This window comes from Micrasema longulum, unplaced genomic scaffold (genome assembly GCF_059751315.1).
Source record: "Micrasema longulum isolate JH-2025_06_02 unplaced genomic scaffold, ASM5975131v1 h1tg000071l, whole genome shotgun sequence".
Classification (NCBI taxonomy): domain Eukaryota; kingdom Metazoa; phylum Arthropoda; class Insecta; order Trichoptera; family Brachycentridae; genus Micrasema; species Micrasema longulum.
Window position 1 is genome coordinate 463,582 of NW_028277278.1, and position 27,696 is coordinate 491,277.

The following is a 27,696-nucleotide window of genomic DNA, read 5'->3' on the forward strand; positions in this document are numbered from 1 at the left end:
GGGGATGAATGTAACAAACGAGTTTTAAAAATAATCACTTTTCTTGTACGAACATTTCTGCTACTATTATGCTTATCTTATACTCCTCTCTCATATCTGTAATGCCTGTGGCTCTGCGTTGGACGGTTGTGAGTAAATCGTTTATGTGTCGGTACAATAGAAAAAAAGTAGGTTTTTGATATTTTTTCAATACTTTATATTTCTTAAGACACAGAAGCTATTTTCAGCTTTCTTCTTTAATGTTTAATTGTAAAGATCTGTCTTAACGTTTTTATCACAAATAATCTACCTATAAATCGCATTTCTCATTAAAGAGATTTGACGTTCTGATTTTGTGAAATCGAGAAGGCGGGATAAAAATAACAACATTATTATGCTAGTAATTTCTCAGAACAGGGTTGTTCTTTTTTTTTAAATCAGAATTTTGGGGTGTAGGTAAAGAGAATAAACACCAAATCAATATTATAGAACACCTAATTTGCAAAAAAGTAAACTGATATAGTCTGACAGCGCCCGAGATGCTTTTGCTTCTGAGATTACCCTACTTTTTTAGTTAATAGGTACCCTTTCATGTCCATCACATTCTACCCCGGAACTGCCTGATCTGATTACTTGAACAGCTAATACTACAACGTATGGATGTTGGTTATTTACCTAATATGATTTGTAACTCATCTGTGCTGTTCCAGACGATAACAATTTATAAAAATAAATATGATTAAATGCAGCTAGGAACCCCATTATTTGTCGACTAAGTGCTAGGCTACCAATAAAAATAAATGATTCGCTTTTGAGTCTGGCCTTAGTAACACCGGGGAAAATATAGCAAAAGAAAACTTATTAATATCGATTAACTTAAATAAAGGTATATGTTTGGAAATATAGACCTAAAAACGGCCATTGTATTATTTCTAAACCATTTTTTTATTAGTTTACCCATTACCAACCTACTGTTTATCCTCAGAGTAATAATGCGTAACCTAGAGAGAAGCCCTATCACTATGTTTCATAGAACGCAAGCGATGTTGGTTTGTTGATTAGCCACCATTTTGTTTTATTTGACAACAAACATTCTGTCGGATGCTTTTGTAGCTGTGCTTGGCTTTGTTTGTAAATACATTGGATATTTACGTTATAATAAATAAAAATCGACTACGGTTAATTACAGTATGTTTGGTTGCAGCAGTAGGAGCGTCAAAGGTGTTGAAGGAGTCAGTTTTCACAGGTAATTGATTCCAAATATATTCCCATGATTTACATTGATTTTCCGCATTTATTGTCCCGACACGTGAATTATGTTGCTTAAAAACTTTCCTTATATCAACATATTTACTTCAACAATATTTTGAGTTTATCCAAATTTTTGTAGACAAGGACTGAATTCAACTCCCTGGGGAGCTGTTAACATTAACATATTGCAACAGAGATGAAGAATATTTTAAAGAAGGCAATATAGAAGTCTAGGCATCTACAGGGATTATGACCTGTCATTGAATGGTTTAAGTGGCTACTTTACATACTGTGTAACATTCACCATTCTGCCCATATTTGAACATCTATATTACTTCAATTCTCTCATCTGTTGATGTTTGTGAAGTTTAATAGCTGAAGCCTTTATTTACGCGAGTGAGATTCATCTAATTGAATTCGATCACCTAAATACTAGGCAACGCATGAAATTTTATTTTTTTCAATTTCTATACTTCTTCATGAACCAGGTGGATTTATCAACAACATTTTGAGTTTGTCCAAATTTTTGTAGACAAGATGAATCTCACTCGCATAAATAAAGGTTTCAGCTCTTTAACTTCACAAACATCAACAGATGAAAGAATTGAAGTAATATGGATGTTCAAATATGGGCAGAATGGTGAATGTCACACAGTGTGTAAAGTGGCCACTTAAACCAGCCAATGACAAGTCATAAGCCCTGTAGATGCCTAGACATCAATATTGCCTTCTTTAAAATGTTTTTCATCTCTGTTGTTATCGGTTAATATTTACTTCAGATACCATTTTTTCTCAATTTAGGAGATAAATTTGTGAATTAAAATATGTTTAGTGTTAATAATGACAGTTGATTAAGGACAATATTTCAGGGCTGCACTAGGCATCCATATAAAGTTTGAGTCTTTATCGAGTTGAGGTTGATTAAAATTTTACTCGAAAATAGCAACGTTAACCTTGAAATTGCATCTTAAATGACATGTCCAAATTTCAGGCCGCTACGACTCGCTGTTTTGGAGATGTGACGGACAAACAAACAATCCCAACGCGGGACATTGGTTCTATGGAGCTGTGATTTATGTAATAATATAAATGTAATAATATAAATGTAACATAAAAGTATATTGTGAATAAAATGAATAAAAATAAACATACACATATATTTTTAGTTTTATAAAATAAATGTAGGTGAATTATAGAAAAATAAATTGAAATAACCCTACAATAATAAATACACAGGTACATATTTATTTTTTCATTTTATTTTTGCACCACAACAGGCCAGGAGACCTAATACAGTGGTGAATTACATCACAGAACTCCCAGGCTTGAGAAAAATCACATTTAATTTTTGTGTTCTCACCGGGAATCGAACCCGGAACCTCCCGTCTTCGAGTCAAGCGTCTTGACCACTACACCACGGAGGCCGCCAAGTTTAAAAGTATTTACAATGCAAATTAATATCCATTAGGCGTACGGCCCATTGTTTTGCTGCGAACTGTAGCTAGCTTAATACCCAATAGTCATAGAATATTTTTTTTTTTTACGTTTGGGCTCTTCTATAGCTTGGCGCATTATTACTCCGAATGTTTATCTGTGTTTTTTTTCTCTATATTTTGTCTTGTGCCTTGTGCATCGTTCTGGCGTATATTCTCGTATGGAATATAGTCTGTGGTATAACCATAATATAATAATCACATATCTTTAGTCTGTGGTATAGTCTATAGTCTCTGCCATAATCTGTGACTGTGTTCAAGAGTATATTTCAATATCTTTAGCAATCTTTAGTCTGTGGTATATTTTCAATTTTCACGATTTCGTGATTTGCGCTGTGTTCTCTGCTTTGTTTTGATTCTGTTTTTCGTTTCTTGTGTTTTTATTTATATAAATTGATCAATAAACAGTAGAAATACCAAGGGGATACGTATGTATTTCATAGCAATTTTTTTATTTCACCTTGTCATTTAATACAAACTCACGAATAAATAATTATGATAATACCAAATCGTTGTAGATGCTAACATTGGTAAACAAAATGTCACAAATAAAGAAATAAATTCGAAAGTAGATTTTTAATAAATGTTTAATTAAGTTATGGTTATTTTGTCTTTCTCAAACAATAATTATTCACAACCCTAAACAGTCCAAAAACCACTTTCACATTGAACTTGAACTTTTAAAACAATGTCAGAAATAAAAATGTTAAATATTTGTATCATAATCAAATATATTTGAAATAGTGAATATTTAAATACTGGATGTTTGCAAGATGACAGGTTAGTTATTTACTAATGTGAACTTTAAAAAATCAATAAGGGGCTGCAAAAGATTAACTGATGTTAGCCGATAATAACTTGGAATTTTCCATCTCGGTTTTTTTAATACGTAAAGGTAAGATGATCGGTCTTAGGCTTTAGTTGCTGGTCCTAGAACTATGAAATCAATATTTTGGCTTAAAATACCTTCTTAAAAAATATTTCGTGGAAACCATGTCGTGAATCGAACCTGAGACCTTGTGCATGGTAGGCAAACACTCTGACCACTGCATATGTATATCACGAGATTGATTTTTATGTTGACTAGTTTCGGAACAGTCAAGGTGTAAAATACTTACTGAAAATTTTTTATTATTTCATGTGGAAAAATCATAAAGTCCGCGTTTTGAATTAATATTATTTACACGAAAGTATATAAATAAAGAGGATTTTAAAAACATTTATCTATTTTATTAGTATATTTTACATTTTATTTTCTTGGTTTTTTATTATTCCTTATCTTTGTATATTCACATACTTGAGAAAAATAGAACACCTTGGTGACAAATTACATGACATAAATATTTGGTAAGAACACTAATAAGAATAATTTTTCTAGGTACAATGAAGGCTGAGAAAAGGTTAATGACCACAGCTATGGCAGAACTTATTTTTCTTGATTCAGATTATCTAGAACAAGGTGTACCTCCAAATAAATTACTGAAAGCTATGGCAAACAAAGAAAACTCAATCTACAGTAGAAAAACTTTAGAAAACATAATCGAAAAAGAATTGGAATCTGGCAGCCTTGTGAAAATGCACAATGGCAACTTTACCTTGGGTGCAGATGATGGAGACCAAGATAACAGTATGGAAGCATATAACTTCAACGCTGACTCAAGTACCAAGGTGCCAAAGTCATTTAATTTTTACCAACATCCCTAAGCAAAATATAATTCTACACTTTTTTTTATAAATTTGTATAAACCACTTCAGTTTGGAGTTATATGTTGATCAGGTTCGAATTTACTACTTCATTGTCAGGACTTACTGATGTTGGATTGTGGCAGTAACCTCGAAACTGGTCGACGTATTACTTAAAATTGAATAGATTTATACTTCTTGATAAACAAAAGTGTAGCATGAAAGTGTAGCATGAAAGAAATGTTTTAGATATTAAAAATAAAATAAAACTGTTTTCCAGGTGCTTATTTTTTATGAAATATATTTAAAACACTTTATTGCTCTTTAGTTCGCCCTATTCTTGAATATGCATCTGTAATCTGGTCCCCTCATTATGCTGTTCATATCAAGCGCCTTGAATCAGTTCAACATCGTTTTATAAGAAAAATTGCATGGAAGATGGGATTGGAAAGAGGAGACTATTCATATTCTGATATGGAGAGGTTTTTAAGCATATCAAGTCTTGAAAAACGCAGATGCATTGCAGATATAATCTGCATGTATAAAATTATGAACTGTCTCATTGATGCCCCTGAAATTTTGCAAAAGATTCTTTTTAACGTTCCCACCCGTAGACTAAGAAATAATGAAATGCTTTTCCTCGGTCACTACAGGACCAATTATGGTGCACAGTCGCCTTTGCCCAGAATGATCAGGCGGGTGAACGATCATCAAGATCTTGATTATTATGGTGTAAGGATGTCTTTCTTTACAAATCAGCTAAAGAATCTGTATAGTTAGCCTATGCTTTTTACTTAATCTAAAAAATCTATCATCTGTCTTTGCTGCTTATTTCTGTTCCTTATATTTTTTTATTCCTTTGTAAAAATTTCTTTTAATTGTAATGTTTATAATGGACTTTGTCCGTAAATAAATAAATAAATAAATAAATAAATAAATTAAGTACTAATTTTCAAGATATACTTTTCTTTTAATTATAGAAATAAAAGATGAGTGATACATAAATCCACAAATTTGGAATAACCAGTGATCGGTTTCATAATTGTGTTGACATATTTCAAATTAATATCCTTATTAAAGAATTGAATATGTACAAAATCAGTAAGGATACAGAACTTAATTTTTTTATAAAAGTAATTGAATTTAATTATTTTTATCTGAAGGACATTTTCACAAAGTGTTACTGGGTAAATGCATGACTTTATACAATGTTATTTTAATGGGTTTAAATAATATACTATGTGAGAGCCCTCATATTGTTGTTGTGGAATGATCTTTTATAAGAATATTATTGACGGTTGTAGTTTTTCTTTTTTAATTTTAATCTTACTGGTTTTGTATATCCAAAGATAGATATATATTTTTAAAGGAATAATTCGCTAAGCCTCTATTTTGAGGCTTCTCAGCAAAGGGGATATGGAAGAGGAGATAATAAAAACTACACCACAACACCCAGACCAATTGAGAAAAAAATCTTTCTTGGATTTTTTTCTTGCATCTGGTGGGAATCGAACCCGCGACACCAGTTTCACAGTTGGCTGTCTAACCAACTGCGCCATGGCGCCTGTCTTGAAGATGTCACAAAAGTGATGAAACCAGTCACTGGTTATTCCAAATTTGTGATTTGAGTATCACTTGTCATTTGTTTCTATAATAAATTACAATTAACTTCCATAAATAATTTTTATTAAAAACTTGAAACACTTCTTTTTCAGATCACATCATCTAATAATTCATCCTCTACTTCTTCACCTATGAGAGTAAAAGGAAAGCCGGGTAGGAAGAAAGGATCCATGAACAGTAAACTAAAAGACCAGACAATGTTTGCAAGAGCTGATACAAAAAGAGTTCTGGGGATCAGAGTGGGAGAAAGACATAAAAGAGCGAAAAAGGTTTTTGATCCATCGGACAATAATGTACCCATAAAGAAGAAACGTGGACGCCCTGTTGGTTCTCTTAACAAATCTACCTTGAAAAAACATTCCCCCACTGTTAATAGCAAAAGTCAAAACTCATATCAACATAAAAGGTCAGACAGTGGTGAGTCTAACGAGGATGAAGATGTAGAGTCTAACGATAGCCATTCAGTGAAAATGGAAAATTGTGAAAAAGTAACTGGTGGAGTTTGTTCTGTTTGTCGTCAGCAAAAAAATAAAGATGAGAGGAGGGACTCTGGGATATTAGTGAGTTGTAGGGATTGTAGTAATAAAGGTAAATTTTATATGTTTATTTCATTGTGCTAACTATCATAAGGTAGTGGTATTATGACTGAACTTTTTTTATATTTCAGCACACCCATCCTGCCTGCGTGGAGATGGTATGTTACGGTTAAGACCGGACAACACTTGGCAATGTCCACACTGTAAGACATGCATAGTCTGTATTGAGACAAACGATGCTGTAAGTAGAGCAATTTTAATGTTACATTAAGTTTGAGGAGATTTAAATCCAATAGAGGGTGAAACACTGATTGGTTAAGTAAATAAGTGAAAGAGTTTTCATTTCATCCATCTAAACTAAATTTACCTGTGTTTATTAAATTAACCTGTGACACAATGTGAGATACGTTTCTCACATTGTGTCCTTATCTTTGTGGTTAGTAGATAGATTAAGTGCCTACATATACGCTTTTTATCTGTAGTAGGTTCCTAAATGCCTGTATTGGCTGCTTTGTTCGTTTGCTCTTATTGCCCGCCCGCCATGTCCATGCCGACTCAAAGGTTTCATGGTGTGTTATTCAATATTTATGTAAGGGAATGGCTCTTGAAACTTAATTGAAACTAATTATGAAATGTGAAAGATAAAAATGCTATTTTATGAATGACTTACGTTGAGACTTAAACTCTGGTGGTTCTGCCGGTGACGACATACGGTCATGAAACCATGTCACTCACTGCCAGAAGTGTTCACAAAATTAAGAGACCGAATAAGGAATGAGGAGATAAGACGCCATACAAAAGTGACCGATATCGCAGAAAGAGTGGGAAAATGAAAAATAGCAGTGGGCGGGTTATGCGGCGAGACAAGAAGTTGATAGGTGAACCCCCAGAATACTAAATTGGAGATCCTACGAAAATAAAAAGAAAGCAGGGCGACCACAGAGGAGATGGACTGATGATATCATCAAACTCGTGGGACATGGATGGAGACAAGAGTCCCCAGGACAGAAAAATATAGAAAAATTTCAAAGAGTCCTATATAGGCAGTGGAGAGAAACAGGCTGATAATAAGAAGAGACTTAAGCATTAGTTATTCATATTTCATTAATTCCCTCAAATGTGAACAAGGAGTTAGTTTGTTTCCTGGAGTTTATTTATTTGTCTGTTCAATACTTAAAGATTAAAAGAAACACTTTTTAAATCATTTATTTATTAATTTTAAATTACATCAATTTATTAACATACATATTCAGTAATCTATTATGGCTTTTTAGTCTGTGCCCGTGTTAACCGCCCTGCCCATACAAACGTATGTGATATGTCCGCGATATTATCGCCTGAACACAACAAGCTGTATCATGTATGTCCAGGTAGAAAAAAGTATACCAGCAATAACAAAAACATTTGTGATACGTCAAATTGCTCCTACTCGCCCTACGCATACGAATACGTTATACTGGGAGTTTAGTATTTCGAGATCAGTGGAAGTTAACGTATGTGTTCGTATTTTGTTTGTATGAGGAAGGAATCTGTAAAAAGTCATAATTCACAAGCCCATTTATATTTCGCAGTTCACCTTGAAAGTGTAATGGAAAAATGACCCAAGGAAAAGTGTTGATATTAATTTTTTTTTGTTCTTAAAATAAATGTTGATTACAAATCGAGAATAACAACCTTAACAGAAGAAATAACATAAAATTATAATTACAAATGAAACAATGTTAAAAATTAAAATAACAACTTTATATAACTTTTTGTACATAATGTTAATTTTACATTGGCGGGGGCTTATTGCCAAATGGCTATTTGTTTCAACCAACCAATAAAATAAAAGTTTAATTTTTGTGATTCGAGTCGCAAAATAAAAAAACTAAAGATATACAAAAATATAAATAATTGTATCAGTATTTGTATAAAAATTATCTTAAATCAATACTATTACTCAATGTGAAAAAGGAATAAAGAGGAAAGAAGAACAAATTAAGAAAGAGAAAGGAGATGTTTCCTCAGAAATGATTTAAACAGAGATACTGTAGTAACATCCCTGATAATGGGTGGGAGATGATTCCACAGTCGAGCCGCATGTACACTATATAAGTTAGAGAACAAAGAGGAATTGTGGAAGGGTATTAAGAGGGTGCTTTGAAAATTAGAACGAAGAGGTAAACCATGAACTGATAAGTAGAGACCGGAAAACAGCGGTATTATTACTTGTGAAAAGCGGTGTTATTTTTGAAAACTGGCGGTGTTATTTTTTAGAACCAATTTGAGTTCACGGGTTGATAATAAAAGTCAAAGGCGTTGTTTTTTTGCATTAAAAATATTTATTTTACAATAATGCAACATTAAAAACACTGAATGTAAACTAGCTGGTAATATATTTTTTAAAATCTGAATAAAAAAATTAAGCAAATATTACATAAAACGCGGAATATACATGTGTGCAATGCACATGCAAAAGATGGTTACCCAAAACCACCTTCAACGTCTCAACACATTTAGTCATGTAACACGCTGAATCTGTCACTGTCTTTCAAGGCATCTATTATATCCCTGACACAGTTTGTAGCATTGGCTGACTCTTGAATTTTACCCCTGCCACAAACAGTTTTACCACTTCAGGACTTTTATTAATTCTAAATAATATGGCGAACACACAACGGCCTGAAGTTTTGTCGCAAAACCAATCAATTTTTTTGTTTTGTAAAACTTCTATCACTATGTAAACTCTGTCGGCAGCTACAATTCCGAGATATTTCTCCCTTAATTATGGTTGGATAATTTATATAGCGCCATTTTTGTGAAAATCACCTCAAGGGCGCTAAAATGTTTTTGTGCACAGCAAATCTCCAGCACCTGAAAAAAAACAATTGTAAACTGAAAAAGAAAAACTGTATTTTTGACAATTTTTTAAGTCTACTTTCAAATGTCTTCATTCGGCGTTAATCTTGAAATTATAATAGTGTTTGTAAAAGTTGTGGCTTTGGAAATTGTTTTGATCAGTGAAGTTTACAAAACAAATTCACTGCGTACTATAAATATTACAGATAAAATGTTGAATGTCGTATTTTTACCACTTTATAAATATGTGTCAAAAACAGTAAGGTTATCAAAATCGGTAAAATAACATTAAAAATAAATATTTTGCTCAGAATAAAGTAAATAAAAATAAATCAAATACCTTGCATATATTTGTCAATCCAGGCTCTGACATGCGGATCATCGAGTTTTTCCAAAGGTATGTTGGCTTTGATAAAGGTTTCAGTCGTGTCTTTAGCCAATTCTGTAAGAGCGTTCTGTCTTATGGTAACATCTTTTATCACCGTAAAGATCGAAAATTGCTTTGAAGTGCAAGCTGAATTCTTCTCGGCATTTTTCCTATTTTTTACACCATGAATATGTTTTTCACAAGAATCCTTTCATTCCCAAGATATCGTCATATTTAGCAGAATCGGCATATAACAACACTTTTATGGAAATATGACAATTATGAAAACAAATATGGCCTCCAATTTGAATCAAGCCAAGATTCCATAAAATGACGCAGAGAAACGAGTGTGAAGTTAGCAACTTAAAATATTCTTTGAAATATTTTATGGCTGTTCAAAGCTTACTAAGCTTGTTATTTTCAAAAAACACCAAATTTCGCGTAAAAATGACAAATTTCGCATTATTTTTCGTTTTATCGCGATCGCGAAATTTTCCAGTCTACTGATAAGCGTTTAAATTTTTCACCTAGGTATATAAGAGCGTTGGGACTATGAAGTATAGTAAACAGAAGTGAGAGGAAGTTATAGTCTTTCGCTGTCTAATTTTGAGCCATTTCAGTTGCCTACGATAATCAGAAATGTGATCATATTTCCCAAGACCAAAAATATATACTTTAAGAATGTATTCTGAAGTTGTTCAAGTTTATAGAGTTGCTCACAGCTTAAATCATTCATGGAAACTTCAGCGTAATCTAGATTGGGTAGTTGTAATGCTTGTACGAGTGAGCATTTAGTATTAATGAGTAAAAATTTTAGCAACCTTCTAAGTGAGTGTAGACTGAAAAATATTTGGCTGCTTAATTTATTAGCATGAGCTCGCCAACAATCCGATTGTAGAATAATTTGTTAGGTCAGTTATCCATTTTGTGCTTGAGGCCCATTATTGTTTTTTTAATTTCATTGATATATTTTTTTTCTATTTGCATTTGATTATTTTGTAAGCTGTATAACTTTAGTTTCTAAATATAAAAACCTATTGTAAAAAAAAAAAAAAAAACTAGCTAATGGGGTTTCAAATATTCATAATTTAAAAAAATAAACAAAATATTAATTATAAAAGTAGCTTGCACAAAGTAAATAAACCTTACATGAAATATAATTTCTATGCTAAATTGTTTATTTATTTAATTTTTTGTACATAATGTTATTTGTACATTGGCGGGCTTATTGCCAAATGGCAATTTCTTCCAACCAACCAATAAAATTATAGTTTTATTTTTATAATTCAAGTTACACAACATATTCAATAGAAAATAAAGATTAAAAAGCTAAAGATATGAAAAGATTTTTCCATTGCCTTATAGTTCTAACGTTATTTTTGTGAATAAAATAATGTATCTGTTTTCTACAGGTTTGCAATATTGTAATATCAACAACTTTATAAAATCGATAAAAAAAATCATGTTGATAAACCAGCCAATGATTTATAATTATTTGATTATTTGTTTCATTCATCGCTCATACACATTTGGCTCAAAACAAACTAGGGACACGAAAGATATGAAGATACGAAAGGTATGAATAATACGAAGATGCGAAAGATGCGGAGATATGATGAACTAAATGAGCTGAATGAACTAAATATACATTAGCTCAATTGAACTACTTGAAAGATCTGGTCACTTTGGTCATACAGATCAAGCGATACGTATTATTTCAGTGACAGGGTCTTACCCACCTCTAAATTGGCCACACTGATGATTAAATGTCAAACATCATGGTTTTTAGTAAGAACATTATTGCGACCAAAGCATTACCCAAAACACTTAATTCGGTTGAATTGACTAAATCATTTTTTTTTTCCATTTTTTAAACGGTTTTATAATAATGAACCATGAAATGTCAATTACAAAACTGTTTATTTGACATTCAATCATCAGTGTGTCTATATACGAGGCATATCCAGAAAGTAAGAGTACTCAATTTTGTATTAAAAAAAAAAAAAATACAGTACATTGTTTGTAAATATTTATTTATTTATTTAAATCTTAAAGTAGGGCACACATATCATACATATTGTTATGTGTGTTCTAATAATAACATTGCAAATATATTTAATTTATAAATTGTTTATCACATATGTCTTGACCATTATTTTAAATTTTGATATGTTTTTTTCTTGGGTAATAACTAATTTTTTTCTTCTTAATATTGGGTCTATAACTTAAAAACCGGAATTTGAATTTGTGGCAAATCATTGACATACATATCATTTTGAAGCTCTATTCATAAGCTGTCAAAATCAGTCAACAGTGTTTGATTTGCTATTTTTTCATATCTTTTTTAAATATTTTTTTCAACCATAGAAAATTTTGAAAATAGGCAAAAAAAATAGCATTTGCGGGAAGTTTTGCTGAGCCACTTTTTTGCAAAGAAAACTGCAGCCGAAAGTCATCGTTTGCTCGTGGAATTGTATGGCGAACATGCTCTTGCAAAATCACAGTGTTTCGAGAGGTTTTAACGCTTAAAAAGAGTCGATTTTGATATCAAAGACAAAGAGCAGCCTGGACTGCCAAAAAAGTTTGAAGATGAATACTAGAAGATAGTTGTGTATTATGAGCTTTTAAAACCGGGTGAAACCATTACTGGAGAGCTGTACCGACCACAACTGATTAGTTTAAAGAGAGCATTAAAGGAAAAATGGCCAGAATGGGAGACCAGACAAGAAACATTGATTTTCCAACATGACAATGCTCGGCCACATGTTGCTCAGCCCATTAAAAACTATTTGGAAAATTATAACAATAAAAATACTTTATAGTTTTATTCCACTTTTATTTATAAATTTTTTACCAGTGACCGGGTTTCGTCGTGACCGACATTGTCAGACTGGTATTGTCAGACTATTAGGAAAATAGTGGATGGGAAGTTCTGCCCCACCCGCCATATAGCCCAGACTTAGCTCCTTCTGACTACTATTTATTTCGGTCGGTGCAGAATGCACTTTCCGGAATACGCTTCACTTCAGTCCAAGGCATCAAAAATTGGCTTGATTCGTTCATTGATTCAAAAGATGACCGATTTTTTTTGGGATGGCATCCACAAATTGCCAGAAAAATAGGGAAACATTGTAACTTCCGATGGACAATACTTTCAATGACAGAATTGTACAAGAACTCCTTTAATAAACCCTCAAATTTCCTAAAAAAAAAAACGGTTTTTAAGTTATAGACCTAATCTATTACTTATTTTTCCACGTAGTCGCCTTCCCGTTCTATGCAGGCTGTAAGTCGTGGCACAAGCTTTTTCATGCCTCCCTCAGAACTCTCCTGCCATCTCCTTTATTCACTTCAAGATCTCTTGTTTCACCTCCTCATCGGTTAAAATTTGTTTCCACCCAGGAAGTTGGAAAGATGACAATCTGAAGGCGCTAAGTCAGGGGAGTATGTAGAGTGGTTCAAAATGTCCCAATCAAACGAGTTCAAACGCGTCTTGGTGGCGTTAGCCGTGTGCGGGCGGGCGTTGTCGTGCAACAAACACACTCCCTTTGTGAACATTCCCCTCCGTTTTTATTTTATTGCTTTTTTGAGCTTTTGTAGAGTCTCACAGTATTGTGCTGCAGTAATCATCTCCCCCTGAGGCAATAAATCAATCGAAATTATCCCTTTTCGGTCCCAAAATACGGATGCCATGATTTTTCTGGCCGAAATTGAGGTTTTTAATTTTTTGGCAGATGGGGAACTAGTGTGCCGCCACTGTGATGACTGTCTTTTTGTCTCAGGGGTGTAATGGGCCACCCATTTTTCATCACCAGTCACAATGAAGCTCAGAAAATCCTCACTTTCCAATTCAAATCCCTTAAGGAACTCGCGAGCACCAGCGACCTGATTCAATATGTGCTGCTCTGTCAGTTGTTTTGGGACCCAATTTGAGCGCAATTTTTGATATTCCAGCATTTCTGTCATTGTTTCTTAGAACAGAGATCTGGAAACATTGCAGACATTTCATCTACTGTCAATCGGCAGTCTTCACAAACAGTTTTGTCGATTTTTTTCACCAACTTATTGGTCACAATTAAAGGTCTTCCACTCCTTTACTCGTCATGAATATTCATTCTTCCTTCATTAAACTCACGACACCACTTAAATACGTTTGTTCAGTTCATAGCACCTTCGCCATAAACAGTTTTGATCCGTGCAAAAATTTCGGTCGGAGTTTTTCCTTCCGCGATAAGGAACCTTTTGACCTCGCACGAAACGAACACTACGAGGCAAGTTTTGGTACTAACGAGGGTCACCGGTCAACTTTTGGAAAAAAAATTCTCACAGCACGAGAGCCAAATAGTACTCTTACTTTCTGGATATGCCTCGTATGAAGCAAAGTGTAGTCTCATGCAAAAAATTAAAATCCACAAATGATCCCTAGTATTTTTGTCTTTTAAAGAAGTTCAGTTATAAAGGGTTGAGGAATTATTTTATTTTATAATGCCTTCTTATTTTCTAGGGTGTACTTACTGTATGTAGTACCTGCGCTGATGCTTACCACGCTCTTTGCCATGTGCCTCCCATTCCTGAGCGTTTAAAGGCATGGGATCAATGGGAATGTAAAAATTGTCTGCTAACTAAAACCACAGGAGGCACATTTGATTCAACATACATAGAAAAGGTTCCTGGCTCTGACAACAGCTCGAAGTATTCCGATAGATCTGATTCTAGAAAAAGTAACCCAGACAAGCGAAGGGATAAAACATCAGTCAAGAGTGCAGACAGTGATGAGCGAAATGATTGTAAATTAGTTATTGCCGAGAAAGAAGAATCTTCTAGTCCAATTTCGGTATCCAATTTTGACTGGAAATTCCCTGTAAAACATAATTCTCCAGAACCACCAACCTGTGCTGTTCGAGGAAAACCCCTTGAAGAAAAAATATTACCTGAAGCACAAATAGATACTAGGAAAATTAAATCCCTGGCTACAGATAGGAAATGCATATATAATTCTAGATCAATATATATGAATGAACACGAACTGACAAAGTTTCGCAACAGTCTTACTTTTCAAAAGCATCCAAATGATAATGGTGATGAGACTTTCGATGTCAGTATTCCTGATGCGGAAAATTGGAATAGTAATGATGTTTACCAATATTTCTCTTCATATTTCCCTGAAGAAGCTCAAGTTTTTAAAGAAAATGTAAGTACAATTGATAGTTACTAAAAGCCCATAAGGAAATACCAAATTAAAAGTTTTTTTATGTAAACCCTATAGCGCATAATGGCCCGTTTACGGCACAAAACTTTCAATGTAGTACTAATAGTAAGTTTTTTTTTGCCTGATTTAATTATGGTATTAAAATAAAGTGTTTTTGCAGATTTGCCATAAACGATTCTATTCTTTTTATTTTAAACTTGTTTTCAAAAAGTAATATTTGGAATTTTTGTCAGCTGACACATATTGTTTTATGGTTATTTTGATTTGTTTCTAGTTTTTACTCAAATAATTATTGTCAACTTAGAACAGGTATTTTTAACACATATTATTCTTAAAGGTGCAGGTCAGTGCTATGCAAGCTCTTGACGTCACTGTGACCTGTGAAGATCTGTTGTGACAAGTTATCAATAATAGTGAAATATTTTAGTAATTTTCCAGAACAATTTACATTTTTGGAGTTTTGTTCAGCAAACGACACATATATAAGTAATTTACAAGTCAACCGTTATTAGTATTGTATGTAATTATTTTTTTCAATACAGATCATGTCCTGGGGTAATTACTACAACTAGATAACTTCAAAATCAGCATTTTTTAATTGACCACTAAAACACATATTTTTTTTTTATTTATTGTAATTTCTTTTATGATTTACAATAGGTTACTAAATACACAAAAAAACTATTACATTAACACAAAAAAACCCCACAAAGGCATGGTCTGTGTGTGGGTATACATTTAAAAAAAAATTGAAATAAAGGCTACTAGAAGAATACAATAGATATCAATAAGTTAAAAAATGAGTGGTGATATTAGAACACAATTTTTTTGTCACTAAAAATGAGGAAATTATAATAAAAGTATTTTCTATTCATTTAAAAAAAGGTATTTAAATCCGGCCGTATCCGTCATTGTATCTTACTCTAAGAATGCTACAAATAGACAAGTTGTGATGCATTCAAATCGACATAATATGATTTGTTTACAGGATTTTTTTATTTGTGGCATTCATGGAGGGGGATACAAAGAGGTGTGCTAAGTGGTTAACTCAAAAATGCTAATTTTGAAGTTTCTTAATTGTAGTACCCCACGATGTAATGTTAGGATTTTAATGTAAAGTGGATAAAATCCAGTAATGTAATGTAGAAGAAGAAGAATATTTGTATTTGTACCATCTGATGACAAAACTTGGTTCACGGATTGTGAAGGCCTACCAAGTGGCCTACTTAAGACACCCGATCAGTTGCTCAATTATTTATTTCTTTTTTTTTTCATTTATTGAGGCCTCCTGCATGATAATATCGGCTGAAAACAAGATACATATATTTACAAATTACAATGAACATATTATATTATACACAACCAAACCAGAAAGGACAATGAATATTGTTTTTTAAATATTTTATATATTTAAAGCATTAACTTTGTGGTTACTTATTGTAATAAAATAAATATAAAACAACTTTGTTTTCAACCACCTTTATAATATCTACCGGCTATACCTATATAATTTACTAATAATTTGATAATGAAGCTTGTGTAGCTTTAAAACTGGTCAGTAGAAAAAAAAAGTCATAAAAAACAAAGTTGTTTATTTTATTTAATAAAAATATGTGTACACAAACATAATGCAAATTTACAAGAATAACACACTATGAAAAAATAATATTAAATAAATAAATAAAATAATTATCAAATAATAATAATAAATAAACAAATAATAATAAAACTAAATAAAATTTTAACACAAATTGAAACAAACAATATTAGAAAAAACCCACTAAAAACCTGATAATGCCTTTTTAACAATGAAAAGGGATAATTATAGTAAAATACTGTACTCTCTCAGTAATCCGTCACTCGATTATCCGACAACTACTATAATCTGCCATTTTTTTACTAGTTGAAAGCACAAAATCAGGCTCTATAATTCACTGGTATTCGTATGTCAAATTCAGTAGTACGCCGCGTGCCTATAGGCTTGAGCATCAAGATTTGTAGACGTGATGCATGACAAATTGGGTTATGTTATCTTGTTATTTACTCTTACATACTCAAGTCACTACTGTCTTCTTACTCCTGCTGACCATTTCACTTATATTTAAGAGTACATAAACAGTGACAAGACTGCAAAACCGGTAATTTTGAGGCAATTTTGTAATGAAATGGCACACTCCAAAAATATGTTGTTTTTTTAAAAATAAGTGAGCCAATTTATACAACCAATTTTTAAAAATAAAAATCATGGTTAAAAGAAACACAGTTTCTTTGTCTTATTTTAGATTTACTTATAAAATAACATTTATTATTAAATAGCTTATATTGTAAAGTAATACATATACATACGCACTTTTTCTTCTCCACTTTCCTTCTTTTCTTGATAGCTTTTCATTTATATACCAGGGCCCCAATTACAATTGAAAGTTAACAGAGTTATCTTCGCCTGTCAATAAAGAAAAAATGACATTTTTGTACGAAAATGAGTATATTTGCATAAACATTTAAAGTATCTTCGTCGGTAACCTATAATTGAACATGTCTAGTAGATAAAATTTAAGATAAATGTTAACCTCCCATTATAAACGGGGTCCAGGAAGGCAATTACAATCCGAAGATACAGAAGCTATATCTTCATATATATGGAATAGTTAAAATCTCCCGAGCAATTACGAAGATCCAGTATCTCCGAGTTTTGACAATTTATTTGAGGAGGTACAACTATTGAAAGCTCCTGTACCCCTCGGTATATTTATCTACGCAATATCTACACATGAGAAATGTACAAAATTATGCCTTTGGTGTCTGTTTGGTGAGCAGTCAATTTAACGCTGACGACATTAAGTTATGGTAAAAAATAAATATTTGAAGAGTCTGCAACACTACTACGGGACCACAACCCAATTAACAGACATTTTGCCGCATGTGTCAGATTATGACAGTTGAGATAACAATATGAACATACGCAGAAAGACATAATAGCAACACTTTAGAAAAAAATATGTCACTTGATTGGATTAATTTCCTGAAAACATGTGTCGACGTATTGGTAGAGCTAGCTTCGTTATACATAGGCAGATAGAGATATTTAAAAAGTAAAGTATACCATTTAAATACGTACCTACTGATGAAGATAGTATTTGTAATTGCTGCCCGGACAAGATAAAATTTATAATAATTATATATTCTAACATATAATGCCTTTTTCCCTCCCACAGAAAATAGAATTCATTTATTTAACAAAAAAAAAACATTTTAGGAAATTGATGGCCATGCTCTGTTGATGATGAGAAGAAACGACATAATACATAATTTTGGTTTGCCGTTGGGTCCCGCCTTGAAAATATACAGACATGTTGTCAAGTTACAAACCAGGAAAGATGATTTCACCATGTGCTGGATGTAAATGTGCTGGAATATGATTTAGTTCTTAACCAGGAAAGATTGTATGTACATTAATGTTTGCAGAGTGTATGTACATAAACAAATAAACTTTGCAGATGTATTGGGATGTTGTTAAATAATTAGTATTATTTCTGATTAATAAATAAAACATTTAATCATTACTACATTTTATTGAACAATAACTTTAAGTGTGTAGTACATTTTTTTATTATAAAACAATGTTACATAAAACAATTATTGTAACTCACTTTGTGATTTAATATAATGGATATAATTCAATGTGTAATAATAGCTTAAAATAAACAAAATAATATTATGTTAATGACTTTTTAATTAACCAAAGCTTTTCAAAGAGATTAATTTATGTCATTTTAGGCTACGCTAATATTTCTTCATACAAATAAAGATTGCTAATAGTCACTTTTTGTCCGTCTTATGGTCTAGTGGTTAGTGAGTTTACCTACCATGCATGCGGTCTCGGGTTAGATCCCCGGCAAGATTGACATGCAATATTTATTCAAGAAAGTGTCACATGCCATAGTCCCTGTTCTTGCACTTGAAGTGTAAGACTGATCATTTTGCTTTCATGTAACAAAAAAGTGCAGGTGAGGGGTATGATGATGATGATTTTCACGATAATCAAGTATGGGATTGTCATCCTTATAATTCACGAACCATATTTATCACATAACTTTCTAAAATAAACAAATTCATACGTAGTAGAATGCTTGTTTTCGCAGGTCTTAATTGTGGTCATTTGGATATAAAGCTAAGGAATGTTGAGCATCATGCCTTCATGACTGATGCTTGTGCTGGTAAATAAGATAAATTAATTGTAATATAGTACTATGACAAACTAGTGAAAACAGAAGTTGCGGTAAATCTTTTGCAATCAATATTAATTCATTCAAACTGAAATGATACTTTTATCATAGCAAAACCATTATTAAAATAGGCGGTACCTATTTTAAAAAGACTATTCTGATTTATGCTGGCGCGTGCTTTACGGGTCAATATTAGAAAATGTTACTATGAATGTCCATAAATATGAAGAAGAAAAATGCTCAGGTTTCATTGAATTTGTTATTAAAATTAATTATGCTACATAATATACGTAGTAATAATTTAATATATTGGAATAAATGACAAAAATACATTATGTCGTCGTATTTTTAATAAATACTAGTTTTGAGATATTGCCCTTTTAAAGTTAAAAGCTCATGCCAAATCAACAATTCAAATAAAACGGCAAGTTTTTTTTGGATTTATAAAATATTTTCATTTGCTTTTTAAACGAAGATTATTTGATGCCATTTATGAAAACATCTCAATTTTCTAAAATTTGTAGCTACCAACTGTGCCAGAAATCCGACGATATAGTTATGCAATCCACAAGTGAAAGAAACTTTCTAATTTAAGATAAGATAAAATGTATAAAATAAATAAATGCATCTTAAAACTAGAAAAAATGACTAGATGAATTATTACATAGTATTATTTATTTTATATTCTAAAAATAAAAACATCTCCTGAAAGTTTCAATAAATACAACTATCAATTTATTTTGTAAATTATAGTCATGACAACCTTATTAACTTAATTTTATTCAATAGAAATTAAAATTTTATTTTAAAGATTGACCGACTATAGGAGTGCTCACATAGCTTATGATGATGGTATGCGCTGGTTTAAGAGATCAACAAGATTCAACATCCTTATTACATATCTCAAAAATGATCTCCATTTCTGTTGATATGAAACCATATAAGGGATAAATCCAGTACTTTGCCATACCTAAAGATTTGGACACAATGAAAATGTTATATTTTAAAATTCACTAACATGAAATGATTAAAACAGTATTTTGAATTTGTCCAATGATCTATATTTTACCCTCTTTTCAAAAAGGTTCCTATCTTTGTTGAAATATCTTTCAATCTTATTGAAACTATCAACAGACATACGTACAAATGTTACTTTATACTTATTCTTGAAGAAGAGAGTCAGCGCTATATAAACTCCTGACGTCACTGCAACATGTGTAGATATGTTGTGACAGAAGTTACTTTAGGTAAAATAAATTCAATAGTACCGTTTCATAAATATGTACATTATATTATATTTCTCAGTACATCTACTGAGTCAATACTTGACAAAAATAATTTAATGTATTTTTTCATTGAGTGCATAATTCAAGAGATCAACTACATAATATATTTATGTACCTACTGCATATAATTTATAGAAACATTAATTTAAAATTCACAATATGTAATAATAGAGAAAATTAAATGCATACAGCAAAACTGCATCATACCTATAATAATGTTTTATAAATATGACATTTATACAGTACACAAAGATAGTACCCAATTTCCAGCATTGGCGGTTAGCGATATACTTTAAGCATGCCATAGTGAGTGCAAGGTACTCTTTAATCTTCATCATCTTCGTTTTCTGGGAACAGGGTATATTTCGGAGGTGGTATAACATTAGAATGAAAGTCCTCAGAAAAGAATTCATTAAGCGTTACAAGCTTATTATCGGATGTCAGTATTTTGTTTCCTTTAGAGCAATTCTCATCTTCATGGTACACTACGGACAGCTTTACTATATCATTATCATAAAACATACTTTCCATATGACCATTGGACTGGTTAGTCTCGATAAGAAAATGACTATCGGAGCGAGATGGTAGGAGATAAGAAACATACACTGTGATGATGATCAGAATTGCTGCTACAAGTCCTACTACCCAGCGAGGAATGTCACTTGTTCGGGTACAGGGATTCCAAGTCTTTTCATCCAAAGCTTCTGGCAGCTAGAATAAACAAATTCATTCAACTTTATTTGTCTATTTCATATATTATACCTATTTTTCTGAAGATTACTTATCTGACTTAGACGACAGCAATCATTAGTCAATAAATAAAATATTAAAACCAAACCAAGAGGTTTTATTGATGTTTTTATCAAAAACCACCACCACACCGCCCCCCGAGAAGTTTATGGTTGAAATCGCTATTGGCCGGAAAGGTCATGGTTATAGAAAAGGAGTGGAAAATCTACCAAAGGTGTTTTGCTTCTCCATATTTCCCTCAATGTTTCAATTTCTGCTTTTCACAAATGTGTTCAAATATTAAACCACCCTGCCTACAGTCTAGACCTGGCCCCGTTCAATTATTATTTGTTCCCAAATTAAAAAAATACTTTAAAGGAAATTTACAAGTGATAAAGAAGTCAAGTTAACAATTTCAATGCGGAATTTCAATTTTAAGAGTATAGAATCGGGTTGCGGTCCTGTGGCTAGTGTCTCGGACTCACGGACCAAAGGTCTGTGGTTTGAATCCCACTTTACCCCAACTTGATTCCCATTTTCTAATAGTGAGTTATTTACAACTTGTTGAAAATGGCCCTCAAAATTAAATATTTGGGTAAATCATAAAAACGCAAATATTTCTTTTTTAAAAAAAAAAATAAATAAATAAATTTAAAAGATTTGAAGGAGAATTAATGGAAAAGGAAAAATATTATTATATTAACCCTCCTTGAATTTTTAGACCACCTCTTGTAACCCAAGATGAATTAAATTGATGTAAAATGTTAAGATTTTTAACAATTTATTTACTTTTTAGAGTACAAAAATGATCGAAAAATCTTCACTGTATCAAATAATCAACTGCTTACAATTCTTAACTAAAAAAACAACATATTTTATAAAATTTTGACCTTTTTCAGGTAAAGGGATAAAAAAAAAATAAGAATGAATATTCATAAATGTGACTAGTTCTAAATTCTTGGAATTTTGAGGACAAACACTTTTGCAATAAGAAAATACATGTACATAAATATTACTTACATAAAAAATAATGTGAGTGGAAACAAAAAAGATTGGACAATTTTTTCATAATGTCTAATTAAAATTTATATATGAAGACATGAGTGGATGTTATGTGACAAAACAAAAAGCAGAGATATCTGAGGTTATAGTTTTGACACCTTTATTCGCTCCTATAATTGGTTTTCTGCTACTTTTTTATGGTGAAGTTTGTTTTATATGAAAGGGCTGTATATGAAATCTTCATCCATGCAAAAAAGTACATTTTTGAAAATTTGCAACAACGCCTTTGTCCACTAATGTCTTCATATATTTCTGTGTTTGAAAATTGGAATCGAGTTGTGCTGTCTTGTTTCCGTCTGTCAAATATACTCATCATGAATAATAAATAAATCAACAATATATTGAGTTTGTTCAAATTTTTGCAGACAAGGACTGGATTTAACTGCATAGGGAGTTATTAATATTAATATATTACAACAAAGATGAAGAACATTGTAATATATTAATAAAAATAAATTATTCTAAGCTCCTTTGTACAAAAAATCACTTAAAGTGCACTATGGTATAGAAATGGTGAATTGGAAAATACAAGAGGCAGCTAATGCAAGATAAATATTTTATTTCAGCAATTTTTTTATTATATTGAATGAAAGGTATTTACATAATACATAATGTATATGCCAGGAGCATGCTCTCCTCTGCGTGCTGCTGCCTTCCCTTTCAAAGTTGTCCACGAAATGATATCAATATTCTCTCTACTTGTATTTTGCGTAAATTGGTTCCAGAAGACTCATAATATTTTTATGGTAATCAAACATGCTTATTCAGCTAATTCATAATGATTTCAGCAGAATAATCATACTTACTCCTGGTTGAATGGGCATAGAACGCAGATATGTTTGCGGTATTTTGTAGATAGTATTGGTTCCAACGGTTTGATCCCACAGAGCAGGATCTGATACTAGGCTCACTTCTATTTCCAGTATACTTGTATCACCTTAAATAAACAAGTGACATGAAAAACTGCCTTATTATTATTGTATGGAACAAAATCTAAAAATTGGTTGTTATAAAAACTTTATTTTTGTATATTTTTTTTTTTAACTGAAGCTTTGAAGACACCTCAAAAGCATTTTACCCGATAGTTTGTTCCCTTTGTAAGTACTATATAACTTATTGATAACTTTAAAAAATATTATTATGTGTTCTAACTTTTTGTCAGATATGAAGTTTAATTAAAAATGTTAATAGTATGGCGAGTAATATTTACATGACTTCAAAGGTAATTAATTTGTTTTCATCAAACTTACCTTGTTGTTCAAGATAAAAAAGCCAAGCATCTTTCTGTAATTGCATCATTCCGAGGCATCCAATGAAACAAACAGCATCTGTTTGATGTGGATATGCATCAGAACAAGCTGAAAATAATCATTCCATTTTTCACAATAATTTATTGAATCAATCATTATTTGTTAAATTGCTTTTCTAAAAACTAAAAGCAATAGGACGAATAATTTGGTTCACCAAAAATGCTAAAATATGAATTATAAAATCACTAATATTTCAATGAAAAAGACATATCTTTGTATTTCATATGAATAGTTCGCAACTATTTCCCGAATACAAATATGGACTGATAGTTGCTCAATTATTGCAATATAAATAAATTAATATAAATATACATATACTCATATTTAAATATGTTTTAACTTTTTCATTGTATAAATGTATTTACGTTTATGTATGCAATAAAAAAGTAATACTCAAGACTTTACAAATCAGAGAAAAGGGTGTATATCTATTTGGTTGTATATCTCTCCCAATATAAAAAATTAAAATCATCAAATGTCTTAGTATTATGATGAGATTTTTATGATATTTATACAAATAAGGCCCTTCAGTACCAATTTCCATTATTTGTCTATTGGACAATATAGTGATATTTCGGTCGATTCCTTATAATTCGAGAGAGAGGAATCTGATTTTGATGTTATTTTTAAATCAGGTTGTGGTCCAGTGGCTAGTGCCTAGGACTCACGGATCAAATGTCTGTGGTTCGGATTTCACTCTACCCCAACTTGATTCCCATTTTCGAATAGTGAGTTGATTACAACTCATTGAAAATGGCCCTTAAAATTAAATATTTGGGTAAATAATAAAAAACGCAAACATTTATTTTTACTAAAAAATAAATAAATCATATTCTGCACCAAAAATTGGATTTTGTTATCGTAATTCTTATTTAGAAATTATTTAATTTCCAAAATTCATATTATATATGTTATATGCATTACTGTTTTGCTACCAAAACCCGTTACTTGCATGATTACTTCCAAAATCTGTCTTATTTCATATGAAATATGCTGTGTTATGCAGATCCAGTTCCAAAATCCTTTATATGCATCCTCGCTAATTAAAATTGAGAAATACTTTAATCAATATTGGCGTAATTTATATATTTGAGTATTTTATCAAAGTAAAAACTACAATATTATGTGCATGCGGTGTCAAATTTGCATCCGCAGCATACATATGTGATAATGAACTAATCTGTTAATTGACTTTGAAAATTTGCAGAAAGCGTCCGGCAAATGCAGCTAAATGGTAGAAAAATGTTGAAAAATTGCTGCGATATGCTCAAAAATCATTACCAAAAAAAGCAAACTGCATTCGTAAGAAAAAACTGTTCAAATGTACTATGCTGGGTGTTCAAGATATAAAGAGATTCGTGATTATAAAAACCTGACCAAGTCTGAACATATTATTTTTTCAAGGAAGCAGGAATATATTTCCCTAATATAAAAGTTGAAGAAAGTGGAAATCAAAACTTCAGAATCTGCCTCAATGATAGCTCAGTCCTGGCCAAAATAAAAAGTTGACTGATAGTGATAAGGTTGTTAATTTATCGGTTATTTTGGGAGGCTCCCAGACAATATTAAACAAGTGTTAATTATATTTCCAGTTGCTGGCTATTCTTTTTTGCCACCGGATAAAATATCTGGCCAAATAGAAAAAGAAATTTGTTCCAGAGAAGTTGTCATCAATACAAAAGATTACGTTGTATGTTAAATTAGTCGGAAAACAGCAACCATGAAATTATTAGGCAATAATTCTATGGTTCCAGAATGGAAGAAATCAGCTGGTTTCCTTTTGAAAAATATGTCAGGATTTCATTTTAAGGTCATAAATTGCACTTGAAAAGAAAGGAGGCAAAAAATTATACTATTGTGAAAGGAGAAATAGCGGACAACATGGATCACAGAATGTACACTAGAATAAGAAAAATAAATTCAGATGAACTTCCTATAAGAATTCCTGGTAAAACCAAAAAGATTTTAGATGTTTGAAAATTAATCATTAAACTCTTTTAAAAAGAATGGAAGAAATTTGAAGATTTATGATTTATGAATGAAAAAAAAACATTCTCACGACAACCAGGATACTTTGGAAGTAAACTCTACTTTTTATGGAAATGAAGATTGTTTTATTTAATTTACTAAACGATAAACACACTTTTATTCATAATAATAAAAATATTTCCTTTTTTTTATTTTTCCCTCAGAAAACCATTATTTGCTGCAATTTAATTCCAAAAACCGCTATATTACAAATACTACTCCAAAAACCATCTTTTGAGTTCTAAAAATGAACTAATATTTAGGACACTATTGATTTTTTTCCTTTTAATATGGCACATTCATTGTTTTTCGATTTAATTATATTTTTATTTTACATGCATCATAAAAAAGTACTCAAAATAGTTTTTTGCGGTTTTCTCAATAACATGAATTTGACATATGACAGAAATCGTTACTGGATACCTCAAATGTATTTCACATTACTTTAAGAAAGTGGATCATTACTTACATTGCTTACACTGGTCCTTTGTTATATTCAGATCAACGCTCTTTCCAACAGACCAATTGGTATTCATGGCGATATTAAAGAATCTGCAACCCCTTTCGCATTGCGTGGCAGTTTTCTTAAATAAGATGTAAATATTATAAAAGATATATATGTATATATGTAGCCGCCAAACAGTCAAATCAGACACTCAATTGGGCGGCTAGGCTGTTCATCAAATGTTGGCATTCAATTGAATGGCGAGGCTGTTCATTAATCCAAATCCGCCGGGTTACGTTTATTATTAAATATTAAATAATATTTTATGTACATTAATATGTTCAATGATATTTTTTTTATTATTAAACTTAATCCAACTTATCCTAACTTAAAATAACATGACAAAATATATTTAAAAATAAAACAATGATTATTGTGGCATTAAACTTAAAAAGGCTAAGCCACGTTCAGCCCTTTTGTTAATTGTTGCTTTCAGTATTTTGGCTAAGCGTCCGTTAGCCATTCAATTGAATGCCGACATTTAATGAATAGTCTAGCCGCCAAACAGAGCGGCTGATTGAATTATTTAGTGGTGACTAAAATCGTTTTCTGGTCTTACTAGAAATAAATCTGTTATAAGTATTTTATTTTCAAAAATTATAGATTGTATTTCATTTGTATTTCACTATAAAAAATATTTTAAAGTTTTTTATGAATAATCTTTTTCACATTAAATCAAACAACTTTTTAATCTTCATTACCCTTGTTCCTCACATACAGAATTTATGAGTTTATATAATGTTCAATAAACTAACTAAGCATGTTGGAAATAAATAACATAAGGAAAATGCATAAAACAAGAGTTTGTCTTATTTATATTCTAATATTTTTATGATGCATATTTAAAAAAGGTATCTCTTGTATTACATTTTTGTACATATTATATGTTAAAAGGTGTGTAATCACTTAAACCAACCAATGACAGGTCACAAACTGTGTTAATGCCTAGACTTTCATATTATCTCTTTCTTACAGCTAAGTTAGTTGTTTTTCCCTAATGAAATATTAGTCAATTATTATCCTAAATCGATTCCAAGAACAAATTAATATATAAAACTTACATCTTGTAAAGCATTTTCAGCGCAAACCTGTTCACAGACATCCAGCTCAAGGGGTGCTTCAAATAAGGTTTCAGCAAGTGAAAATGTTGAATTCACAAAGAACAGAATCGTCAGTAACATCAGTAATTTCTGGTTCATTTTCCGACCAGTAAATAAGTACATTTTCAGATGCGTCAGTATACAAACGAATGTAAACTGTAATATGTGTATATTAAAGCAATTTGAGATTTATGTTATATTTTTTCACCAATATTCCGAGTAAATTCCGCTTTTCCACAGATTTTCCGAAATTTTCCACTTTTCTACAAATTTCTAATCCTATAGATTAAAAATATATGGGTACCATAGACTAAACATATTGCTAGCCACAACCATGTAGTTCGGCATTGTCTCTGACCACAACTTAAATAAGTAGTCTGTGAATAAGCCCTGTTTACTAATCTCTGGTGCAGAGTGATGTTATCTCACTTCTGGATTCCGATTTAAATATAATAATTTTATACCATT

At 31.4% G+C, this 27,696-nt stretch overlaps 3 protein-coding genes across 3 annotated transcripts; 1 reads left to right on the plus strand and 2 right to left on the minus strand.

The window, feature by feature from the left end:
• The first annotated feature begins 2,977 nt into the window (after window positions 1–2,977).
• On the plus strand, window positions 2,978–18,702 carry Lint-O (L(3)mbt interactor in ovarian somatic cells). The gene is made up of 6 exons (XM_088231775.1): window positions 2,978–3,151; window positions 4,102–4,391; window positions 6,122–6,617; window positions 6,697–6,806; window positions 14,278–14,964; window positions 18,239–18,702. Exons 2-6 carry the CDS (start codon window positions 4,107–4,109, stop codon window positions 18,383–18,385), a joined length of 1,725 nt encoding a protein of 574 aa, XP_088087901.1. The 5' UTR covers window positions 2,978–3,151; window positions 4,102–4,106; the 3' UTR covers window positions 18,386–18,702.
• Window positions 8,867–13,331, minus strand: LOC148284988 (uncharacterized). The gene is made up of 3 exons (XM_088231645.1): window positions 13,252–13,331; window positions 9,747–9,943; window positions 8,867–9,421 (listed from the first exon to the last, which is right to left on the minus strand). The coding sequence occupies exons 1-3, from the start codon at window positions 13,329–13,331 to the stop codon at window positions 9,387–9,389; spliced, it is 312 nt and encodes a 103-aa protein (XP_088087771.1). The 3' UTR covers window positions 8,867–9,386.
• LOC148284989 (uncharacterized) lies at window positions 18,535–27,516 on the minus strand. Its single transcript, XM_088231796.1, has 5 exons — window positions 27,190–27,516; window positions 26,093–26,207; window positions 23,536–23,643; window positions 23,092–23,222; window positions 18,535–21,205 (listed from the first exon to the last, which is right to left on the minus strand). The coding sequence occupies exons 1-5, from the start codon at window positions 27,349–27,351 to the stop codon at window positions 20,819–20,821; spliced, it is 903 nt and encodes a 300-aa protein (XP_088087922.1). The 5' UTR covers window positions 27,352–27,516; the 3' UTR covers window positions 18,535–20,818.
• Window positions 27,517–27,696: the final 180 nt, after the last annotated feature.

Coding starts and splice junctions, on each gene's coding strand:
- LOC148284988 (XM_088231645.1), bottom strand. CDS start 13,331: ATGTTCACAAAGGGAGTGTGTTTGTTGCACGACAACGCCCGCCCGCAC. Junction 9,944..13,251: donor ACCAAGACGCGTTTGAACTC/GTTTGATTGGGA, acceptor TGTAAAAAATAG/GAAAAATGCCGAGAAGAATT. Junction 9,422..9,746: donor GATTGACAAATATATGCAAG/GTATTTGATTTA, acceptor GTTTTTTTTCAG/GTGCTGGAGATTTGCTGTGC.
- LOC148284989 (XM_088231796.1), bottom strand. CDS start 27,351: ATGTACTTATTTACTGGTCGGAAAATGAACCAGAAATTACTGATGTTA. Junction 26,208..27,189: donor CTGAAAATGCTTTACAAGAT/GTAAGTTTTATA, acceptor ATCTTATTTAAG/AAAACTGCCACGCAATGCGA. Junction 23,223..23,535: donor TTTTTATCTTGAACAACAAG/GTAAGTTTGATG, acceptor TGTTTATTTAAG/GTGATACAAGTATACTGGAA.
- Lint-O (XM_088231775.1), top strand. CDS start 4,107: ATGAAGGCTGAGAAAAGGTTAATGACCACAGCTATGGCAGAACTTATT. Junction 4,392..6,121: donor ACGCTGACTCAAGTACCAAG/GTGCCAAAGTCA, acceptor CTTCTTTTTCAG/ATCACATCATCTAATAATTC. Junction 6,807..14,277: donor GTATTGAGACAAACGATGCT/GTAAGTAGAGCA, acceptor CTTATTTTCTAG/GGTGTACTTACTGTATGTAG.